General features: G+C 68.2%; 1 protein-coding gene across 1 annotated transcript in view; it reads left to right on the top strand.

Annotated features, from left to right (window-relative positions):
- The window catches only part of CHLNCDRAFT_59377 (hypothetical protein), a gene marked incomplete at its 3' end in the record, with an annotated part of 9,751 nt that extends 4,329 nt beyond the window's left edge, over window positions 1–5,422 (top strand). The window contains exons 13-27 of the mRNA XM_005842950.1: window positions 257–335; window positions 594–685; window positions 940–1,069; window positions 1,332–1,411; window positions 1,623–1,688; window positions 1,953–2,034; window positions 2,291–2,415; window positions 2,688–2,811; window positions 3,027–3,142; window positions 3,392–3,542; window positions 3,764–3,894; window positions 4,184–4,267; window positions 4,544–4,690; window positions 4,849–4,976; window positions 5,185–5,422. Of these exons, the coding sequence (XP_005843012.1) occupies window positions 257–335; window positions 594–685; window positions 940–1,069; window positions 1,332–1,411; window positions 1,623–1,688; window positions 1,953–2,034; window positions 2,291–2,415; window positions 2,688–2,811; window positions 3,027–3,142; window positions 3,392–3,542; window positions 3,764–3,894; window positions 4,184–4,267; window positions 4,544–4,690; window positions 4,849–4,976; window positions 5,185–5,422 (1,773 nt within the window). The remainder of the gene's footprint in view (window positions 1–256; window positions 336–593; window positions 686–939; window positions 1,070–1,331; window positions 1,412–1,622; window positions 1,689–1,952; window positions 2,035–2,290; window positions 2,416–2,687; window positions 2,812–3,026; window positions 3,143–3,391; window positions 3,543–3,763; window positions 3,895–4,183; window positions 4,268–4,543; window positions 4,691–4,848; window positions 4,977–5,184) is intronic.
- Between the last annotated feature and the right edge of the window lie 4,261 nt (window positions 5,423–9,683).

Below are 9,683 nucleotides of genomic sequence, written 5' to 3'. Positions count from 1 at the left end.
ATGGCAGCAACCTTTGCCAGCAGGGGTGTGGGGGGGGGCATGGTGGATCCTGGGCGGGGGGCAGTTGAGAGTGTGCCTGCACGCCCAGCCCCCCCTCTCTACCTGCCTGCCTTCCCTGGCACCCCACCTCCCTGCCTGCGCTGCCCATCGCTCCGCCTTACCTGCCTGCCCTGCCCTGCCTGACCTCCTCATCGCTGCCGCATGCCGACTTGCCTGACTGCCTGCCCTGCCCTGCCCTGCCTTTTCCCGTCTGCAGGAGATGCGCGAGGAGCTGTACCGCATCGTCACAGAGATGGCCTCCACAGGCCTGCGCACCCTCTGCCTGGCATACACCGGTGCGCTGACGTGGTCGCCGCGGGGTGCTGGAGGCTGGGGTGCTGGGGGTCGGCAGCGGCTCGCCAGGGCGCAGTTTTGGTCTGAGCCATCCGCGCGCCCTGCCCGTCCCCACTGCACACCACCACCACCACCACCACCACCGCGACCACCGCTGCTGCCACCGCCGCCACACCGCCACCGCCACTGCTGCCACCACCACACACGCATCCAACACCGTCGATCCCAACCTCCTGCCGCCCGCCTCCCGCCTGCCGCAGACTATGCCAAGGAAGACCCCTCACGCCCCGCCGACTACTTTGAGCAGCCCCACGAGGAGAACCTGACCGCGCTGTGCATCGTGGGAATCAAGGTGGGGCCAGGCCAGCCCCGCTCAGCCTCGCTGGGAGGGCCGGCTGCCGCGGCCTGCAATGCCACGCCCGTGCCTGCATGGCAGCGTGCCCGCGCCTCGCGCCGGCGCCGCTCGCTGTCCCCTTTCCCACCCCTGCGATTTCAAGCAATGAGACTGGCGCTGACGCTGTGCCGCATTTCTGCGGTTCCTCACCTGTACTGCTCTCACCTGTACTGCTCTCACCTGTACTGCTCTTCCCTCGATATCTGGCGCAGGACCCTGTGCGTAAGGAGGTGCCAGACGCGGTGGCCACCTGCCAGCGCGCGGGCATTACCGTGCGCATGGTCACAGGCGACAACATCCACACCGCCAAGCACATTGCCCGCGAGTGCGGCATCCTCACCGGTGCGTGGTGGCCTGGGGCCGTGCTGGGGTCTTTGCTGAGCATTGTTGAGGCCAGCAGGGCGGGGAGTTGTGCTCACACAAGGCGTTTGCCGCCTCGCTGTTTGGCTGGCAGCTGATGTTGACAGCCTTTGCGCTCAAATCTTCACCTCAAACCTCAACAAACCCGATACCGCACTTGCCTCGCCAGCCTCACTGTGTGTTTGCATAATACAGCCGCAGTCCCACCACTGCCCCACCCGCTCTTTCCATCCCTCTGCTGCAGAGGACGGCCTGGCGATGGAAGGCCCCGTGTTCCGGGCCATGCCTGAGGACGAGCTGCTGCAGCTGCTGCCGCGCCTGCAGGTGAGCGACCACGCTGGGCTGGTGGCCCGGCCAGCTGTGGCTGCACAGCGCTGTGCACTCATTCATGGCCATGCTTCAGGAGCACACGCTGCCTGTCTCGCATGTGCGAGGCCGAGCAGGTGGCCTCCCTCCCTGGTGCCGTGCCACCACTCAAGTCGAGCACGAACTGCCACCACTCAAGTCAGCATTGATGCCCTTCCTACATACGCAGGTGCTGGCCCGCTCCAGCCCGAAGGACAAGTACATCTTGGTGCAGACGCTGAAGAAGTGCGGCGAGGTGCGTTGGTACACTGCCGAGCGATGTATGCATGCGTGTAGCTCTGTGTTGAATGGGCCGCCTACCTGCAATGCCGTTGAATTGCATGCGGGGGGCGAGCAGGCGGGCACGGGTTGACCACGACACCCCCATTTGTATTTGTATTCGTGATTGTGTTGAGCAAGTTCCTCGTTCCGTGCTGGCACCTGCCTCTGCATCGGCCGCTAGCCCCTGAACCGCCCCTGCATGTGCCCCCTCGCCCCTCGCTGTACCACTGTCCCGCAGGTGGTGGCGGTGACTGGCGACGGCACCAACGACGCACCCGCACTCAAGGAGTCGGATGTGGGCCTGGCCATGGGCATTGCGGGTTAGGCGCGCCAGCTGTCCTTTGATATGCTGGGAGCGTCTGCCAGGCGTGACCCTTCTGCAGAGCATCGGGCTGGGCACACTCGCGGCTGAGCGTGTGCTCCATGCACTCGACGTCCCTTTCGCATCTCTCACTGCTCTTGCCGATTTTTGCTCTTGCCGTTTTTTCAAAGTGGCCAGGCAGGCTGCCGACTCCGCGATCATCCACCCACCACCAACACCCATTCTCTTTGCCCTCCTCCTCCCTGTCCGTCCAGGCACGGAGGTGGCCAAGGAGGCCGCCGACATTGTGATCATGGACGACAACTTCTCCTCCATCGTCAAGGCCGTGCTGTGGGGGCGCTCCGTGTTCACCAACATCCGCAAGTTCCTGCAGTTCCAGGTGGGGGTTTGCGGTTGGTAGGGGTGTGGTGGTGGTGGCGTTGTGCTGTTGCGGGTGTGTTGGGGGGGTTGCGTTGTTGCGGGTGCGGTGGTGATGGCGCTGGGGGTGTGGTGGTGGATGCGAGCAGGCTGCGCCACGGCACGCAGCGTCGCCGCTCGTCATCAGCCTGGTAGTACCGGCCGCTGCCTCCCCACACCCGCCCGCCCACGCCTCCCCTGCTGCCACCCGTCCACCCCACCACCTGCCCCGCCTCCGCCCCGCCCTCCCCGCAGCTCACCATCAACCTGGTGGCGCTCATCGTGGCCTTTGTGGCCGCCATCTCAAACGGCGAGACGCCGCTCAACGTGCTGCAGCTGCTGTGGGTGAACCTGATCATGGACTCGCTGGCCGCGCTGGGTGAGCTGGGCTGGGCTGGGCTGGGCCGGGTCAGGCAGCAATCCAGGCGTCCAGGCTGGATGGGTGTGGTGCTCGGGTCATGGCGGCCCTCTCGGCGGCGGCTGCACCTGCCTCAACCGGCCACTCCAGCACACACACACACACAGCACACACAGAACTCGCCCTTGCCCACTCATAAAAAAAAATCCTCCCACCACGCCCCCTGCTGCTTGCAGCCCTGGCCACCGAGGCGCCCACCCCCGACCTGCTCAATGAGAAGCCGCACGGGCGGGATGAGCCACTGATCAGCCGCTACATGTGGCGATTCATCTTCAGCCAGGGCGTGTACCAGGTGCAAGGCTGTGCGTGTGTACCTGTGCGTGTGTGTATCTGTGCGTGTGTATCTGTGGTGGGGAAAGCGAACGAGAAGTAGAGAGAGGTGGTGGTGGAGGGGCGGTTGCCAGCCCACAGGGCTGGTGCAGGAGGTGCACGGCTCCCGCTCTCTGCCTGGCCGAAGGGCCGCACGCCCAGCCCTCGCCCAGCTGGCCATCACCAACCGCCCCTCACGCTGAGCTACCCCTGTCCTGTCCCCGATCCGCAGATCTTCTGGCTCTTCCTCATCTTCTACGGCATGCCCGCCCAGCTCAGTTCCTTTTACGTGCAGTCCGAGTGCGAGTGGATGCAGCGCAACTCCTCCCCCGGCTTCTGCTGCGTTCCAGGCAGCGCCGAGTGCAGCCAGTACTACCAGTCAGGTGGGCGAGGGCTGCTGGGCGGGGGTGGCTGAGGAAGCCTGCAGGATGGTGGAGTGCTGGTGGTGCTGGTGGACGCGGGGAGGAGGGGCGTCCCAGGGCGAGTGGCGCCTGCGCTGCTGTTGCTGTTGACCCTGCCGCCTGCCCCACCCCGCCCACGCTCGCGGCCACCACCACTCGCACTCCCCTTGCCCCACAACCACCCACACCCACGCCTGCCGCAGGCGAGACGCCCATGTGCCAGCTGACCGACAGCGGCGGGTGCTCGATTGAGGAGCCAACCACCGACTCCATCTGCGGCTCTGGGTCCGACGGATGCGACCGCTACACGACTGTGGACGACTATTACAACCAGGTGCGGCCCTGGGGGCTTGGGCCTGCGCCGCCACGCCGCCCGCCTGGACACTGCACCCTGCGCATCTGCTCCTCTTGGCTGGCCCCACCGTTCATGCTTCTGGGAGGGATGGCGGGTCTCTCTCGCTCGCTCTCTCCCAGGGTTGCGAGGAGGCGCTACTGCCTTGGCCACCTTGCTGCCGGCTCGGGCCCTGCTCCCTCTGCCATTCGCCGATGCCGCCCCGCACGCACGCGCGCGCGCACACACACACGCTCACGCTCACCCAGCCTCTCCTGGCCCTGCCCTGCAGCTGGACGACGATTATCACGACTACAAGGAGGATGCGCAGAAGGAGACCAACTCAATGGTGTTCAACACATTCATCTGGTGCCAGGTGGGCCTGAGGCGGGCGTGGCTGGTGGGTGGCGGTGTGTGTGGGTGGGCTGCGGGGGCTGCGGCTGGTGCGCTATGACTCAGTTTGCGGTGCCAGGCGTGGGTGTGTGGTGTGGTGGTGGGGCCAGGTGGCGCCGGATGGGTGTGGCGCCGGCCCGCCTCCCGCTGTGCAGCCCCTGGCGCCAGCCCCACTTCACACCCCAGCGCCCCTGCCTTTTCTCACCGACCTGATCAACCCCCCACTCACAGTCCCTCCTCCCCACCCACCCCTGCGCAGATGTTCAACATGATCAACGCCCGCAAGATTGGCAACGAGCTCAACGTCTTCGCCGGCATCTTCTCCTCCCACGTCTTCTGGGCCGTGTGGGTCGTCTGCGTCATCTTCCAGGCACGCGCGGGGGCGGGCAAGGGGGCGAGCCGGGCTGTTTGCTCGCACATTTGGCAGGCAGGATATGAAATCGCTTTGCTGCTTGCGGCCTGCGCCTCGGGCCTGCGCGCGGCTGGATGTGCCGCCTGCCGCCGCGACTCACCCTGCGTCCTCCCTCCCTCCTTCCCTCCCTCCTTTCCTCCTCCTCATCTTAGTTCATCATCATGTTCTTCCTGGGCGGCATCTTCAAGGTGGAGCGCCTGTCTGGGCTGGAGTGGGCTGTGTCCATCCTCATCGGCCTCGGCTCCTTCCCCCTCTCCCTCCTCACCAAGCTGGTGTCGCGGTGAGGCTGGTGGAGGGAGCGGTGGTGGTCGTGTACTGCTGCTGTGTGCTGCTTGCGGTGGCCAAGTGCGTGTGGTGCAGATGGTGCCGGTGCTTGGGCGGCACGCCCTGGCTGCGCATGGCTCATAGCCAGCTGGACCGGCAGTGCGTTGCTCGCTGCACCCGCCGACCGGCCCCCGCTCCTCCCTCCCTCGCTGCTGCTGCTGCAGGATGCTGCCCGCCCGCAAGGTGGCGGCGCACAAGCAGCTCACCGCCACAGAGCGGGCGGCGCTGGCGGCGGCATCCAAGTCCTCGAGCCAGGCGCCACCTCCCAGGCGCCGCTGCCTGCCCTGCTTCCGTGGCAAGCAGGCCGGCGCGGCGGATGGCGAGGTGGAGGTGGTGACGTCCGGCAGCTTCCGCGGTACCGCGGAAGCTGGCGAGGCCAAGGAGGCGCAGGCGCCCCTCTGAAGACGCATCAGACGCACAAGACGCTGGCGGACCTAATTCATCACTGGTCAATTCTTCCGCCCTGAACAAATCTCAAATCCCTCTGCCTCAGCCTTTTCCATCCCGCCCATCTTCGCACTGCATTTCATGTACTTTCCCACGACGGCAGCTGCGGAGGCCTGCACCGCCCGCGGCCAGCGCGCGCGTTGCTGCGCACTCGCCCAGCGGTTTGCCATGCACCGCGCGTGCCCCCATGCACACTGCCCCTGTTCCCTTAGCTTCCCTGGTTTTCCTTCATTTGTACCGATGCTGAGCTCGCTCCTCACAGCGACCTTGGACCTCAGCTGCCCCATTAGCGCTCCTGGTTTTTCTCTCTTCGCACTGAAGTTGAGCTCGCTCTTGACAGCGACCCCGACCTCCGCTGCCGTGCCCCTGCCAGTGATCCATCGACCGCACTCGACCATACATCACAATGTAACACCTAGCGAATGGTGTGAGGAAATGCAACACAACAGGGACGGGGCACAAGGGTCTGACACAATCCAACATAGTCTTTCGTACTTGGAGGAAACATGGCGGGGGAGACCGCCTGCCATCTTGTGCTACCGGCCGCCGGCCGGCCGCTCGGTGAGCAGCTGGTAGGCAGCGGCCACTCGATGGAACCGGTCCCTGGCTGCCGCCTGCCGTGCCTCCTCCATGCTGCCGCCGCCAGCAAAGCCCTGCCGTTTTCCAGCGGGAGCGGACCGCGCTGGCTGGGCCGCCGCCTGCACCTGCTGCTGCTTGTCTGGGTGGAGGCGCAGCGCCAGGCGCTTGTAGGCTCGGGCCACTGACTTGGCATCCGCCCCCAGCGGCAGCCCCAGCTCAGCGTATGCCTCTGCCTCCCGCCGCGCCGCCGCCGCGGCCGCAGCCGCCGTCGCGCCCGCCGCCGACGCCCGCCGCTCCGCGGCGGCCGCCTCATCCGCCCGCCTCGCCGCCTCCTGCGCCTGCCATAGCGCGTCCACGGCGTGCTGGTCGGCGCGGCAGCCGCACAGGGAGCAGAAAAACATGATGTCTGGGTTGTTGGCGTCGGCGGTCCTGCGGTACGGCGGGTGGAACGGTGGCAGCAAGAGGGTGGTGGTCAGTACACATGCTGGCTGGGCTGGGGTGGGGTTCACCCAAGGGTGACCAGCAGCCCAATAAAGATGGTTGATAGACCCACAGACGCCACAGACAATGCCACCAAAGCAGTGGTACCGTGCTAAAGCTCCGGTGCCGGGCGGGCACAGGAGAGCCACCGCCTCACCTGTACAGGATGCGGAAGCCGGGGCAGGCGGTACATGCACCGCAGGCGGTACGCTTCTGCTGGGTCATCACGTCACAGTCAGTCTGCTGCAGCGGCTCGCCTGCACTCTCCGCCGCCGCCTTGCGCTGCCCGGCTGCCCGCACCCGCCGCTGCCGCTCATCCAGCGCCACTGGCGGCAGCTCAGGTGGGCCAGCAGCTGCAGCAGCTGCGGCGGCAGCGGCAGCTGCGCTGGAGCCTGGCTCGGCGGCGCGCCTGCTGGCCGCCAGCTGCACCTCCTGCAGCTGCTGCTGCTGCTGCAGCCGCTGCTGCTGGCGGCGCAGGCGAGCCTCGCGGGCAGCAGCCTCCTTGCTGGTTTCATGGTCGCTGCTAGGGCAGCCGCAGGCGGCGCAGTGGCTTCCGCCCAGCATGCCTCCCGGCCTCAGCAGGCCGGGCGTGCCGCCCTTGCCGCTCCCATTCTGTGCCAGCTGCGCCAGCATCACTGCAGCGGTCTCCTCTACTGCCGCTGGGCGGAAGCGGGGGCAGCTGTTGGTGCCGCACCGCTTGCACGCCACCCGTGCCACGCCGCCACCATCCTTTGCCAGCGCGGCCGCCTCGGCAGCCGCGCAGGCCCATGCCGCCTGCCCCAGCCGAGCTGCGGCCTCCCACGCTGCCATCTGGCTCGGCTACGGGCTGCTCACCCCTGGGCTGCCGCCTGCCGCTCTTCCCTGGCGCCTGCACCCGCTCCCCGGCGGCCTCCAGCTGCCGGCGAGCAGCCTCCACAGCAGCCAGCCAGTCGTCTGCGCCCGCAGCCTTATCGTCGCTGCCGCCGCTGCCCCCGCTGGCATCGCTGGCGCTTTCCTCGTCGCTGCTCTCAGCACCCTCGCTCTCAGCAGCCTCCTCCAGAGTGCCTGGGCCCGATGAGCAGCGCTCCGTTCCCTCGCTGCTGCTTGGATCGCCCGCCAGCGTCCAACCGCTGCCCTCCGGACTGGGACCTCCGCTGGCGCTGGCGCTGCTGGCGCTGCTGCCGTCGCTACTGGAATCGGTGCTGCTGCCGCAGGCGCTGCTGCCCTGTGTGCTTCTGCTGGTGTCATGCCCACAGGACTCGGCAGCTGCAGCCTGCACAGGCTCCATAGCTGCAGGGACGGCCCTGCCAGCCGGCGCTGCGGCTGCAGGTGGCGGCACCTCTGAATAGACCTCCTGTATGCCGCTGCTTGAGTCTTCTTCAGCCGCCGGCGACTCGGCGCCGCTCAGCGTGCTGGCGCCGCACAAGCTGCTGCCCTGGCTGCTCGTGTGCCTGCCGACGAGAACAGGGCTGTCGCTGGCGGCAAGGCTGGAGGCATCGCCCCTGGCCGCCGCCGCCTCTGGGGCCGGGGCTGGCTGCGGGGCAGCCTCCTCTGCGCTGCGCTGCATGCCATCATGCGCCTCGCGTGCCAGCCGAGATGCAGCGCCTGGCGAGGCTGGCGGCTCGGGGGGCAGCGTGCTCCCAGCCTGGCGCGGGCCTGGCGGCTCATGCCCTTCCGCCTGCTCCTCTGGTACCGCATCCAGGCTCCCCTTGCCCCCCGGTGCCTCTCCGGAGGTTTCGGCACCCGGTACTGCCTGCTCCTCTGGTACTGCATTCACACCACCTGGCCCTGGCGGTGCTCCCTGCTCACCGGCCAGCAGAACTGCCTCAAACCGCCGCATCTGGCGCCGCAGCTCTGCCAGCTCTGCCTGCGCCAGGGCAGCCTGCTGCTGCAGCTGGCGCCAGGCAGGCAGCAGGTGTGGCTGCGCGCCATACGCCAGCTCTGCCACAGCCTGGCCAGAGAGACTGCCACGAGGCCTGGACGTGCTGCTGCTGCTGCTGCTGCTGCTGCTGCTGCTGCTGCTGACGTGTTCCTCCCAAGGAGCGCTTGATATGCTTGTATCCATGCCAGCTAAGCTACCTGGTGCCATGTCGGGTGCGCACACCCTCGGCGTGTTGGCTGCGGGCAGGCCGCCGCTGCTGGCGCCCGCCTGCGGCCGGTGCTGCTGCGCGGGCGCGCGGCGCGCCTTCGGCGCCCCGCTGCGCTGCCCGGCCTGCCGCTCGCGCTGCGCCTGCCGCGCCTGCTGCGCCTGCTGCGCCTGCTGCGCCTGCAGCGCGCGCCGCAGCCCCTCCCGCAGCGCCTGGCTGTTGCCATCCAGCCTCAGGCCGGCGCGGTAGGCTTCCGCCGCCGCCTCGCCCCGCCCCAGCTGCAGCAGCGCCGCCGCGCGGCGGCCGTGCGCCTTGGCCCAGTCGGGGCGCAGCGACAACGCGTGTTCCGCATCCTGCAGCGCCTGCTGCGCCCTGCAGGGGCGCGCATGCCAAGGCGGGGGCGTGGTTGGGCGAGGAGTTGGCGGCGGGCGGCAGGGTGGCTGGGGCGCTGCTTGGTGATGGGCAGGGTTCGGCGGCGGACGCTCGGCGCTCGACGCAGCGGCTGGAGCAGAGCTGGCGCCACTCCACCTGCAGGCGCATGCAGGCCGCTGCCCTCACCATCCCTTGGCGAGATAGGCGGCGGCGCGGTTGCTCCACAGCGAGGCGTCCACTCCGCGCAGCGAGATGGCTTTGGAGTAGTGGGCCACCGCGGCGTCCCACTGCCGCGCAGCATAGGCCTCGTTGCCCAGCTCCCGCTCCTGCCGGGCAGATGAAGGGCAGGGTGGGATGCAAGTTGGTCTCCGGGGCAGGCCAGGGCGGTTGGTTGAGTAACACAACACGGCCGGGGAGCAGGCGCAGGCTGGGCATGGGACCCAGCCGCGGCAGCGGGGCAGCAGTGAAAGGGCGGAAGCCGAGCGGACGCCACCGCCGCCGTAAGGCCCTGACCTGCTCGTGCTGCACCACCTCGTGTGCCTCTGGAGGGCAGCCGCATCGGGAGCAGTTAGTGATGGATGGGTCGTTGTGTGGGTGTGGACGCTGGCCCTGCATCACAGGAGGAGAAGGACGTGGAGCCTCGCGGCGGCATGCGCTGCGGCGGCAGCGGCCAGTGGCAGCGGCAGCTTGCGTCGCCCCACCTGCGCCTCCGGGCTGAT

Source organism: Chlorella variabilis, assembly GCF_000147415.1.
Source record: "Chlorella variabilis unplaced genomic scaffold CHLNCscaffold_37, whole genome shotgun sequence".
In the NCBI taxonomy this organism is placed as follows: Eukaryota; Viridiplantae; Chlorophyta; class Trebouxiophyceae; order Chlorellales; family Chlorellaceae; genus Chlorella; species Chlorella variabilis.
Note: the sequence above shows the minus strand (reverse complement) of the source record. Positions and strands in the feature narration are given on the sequence as shown.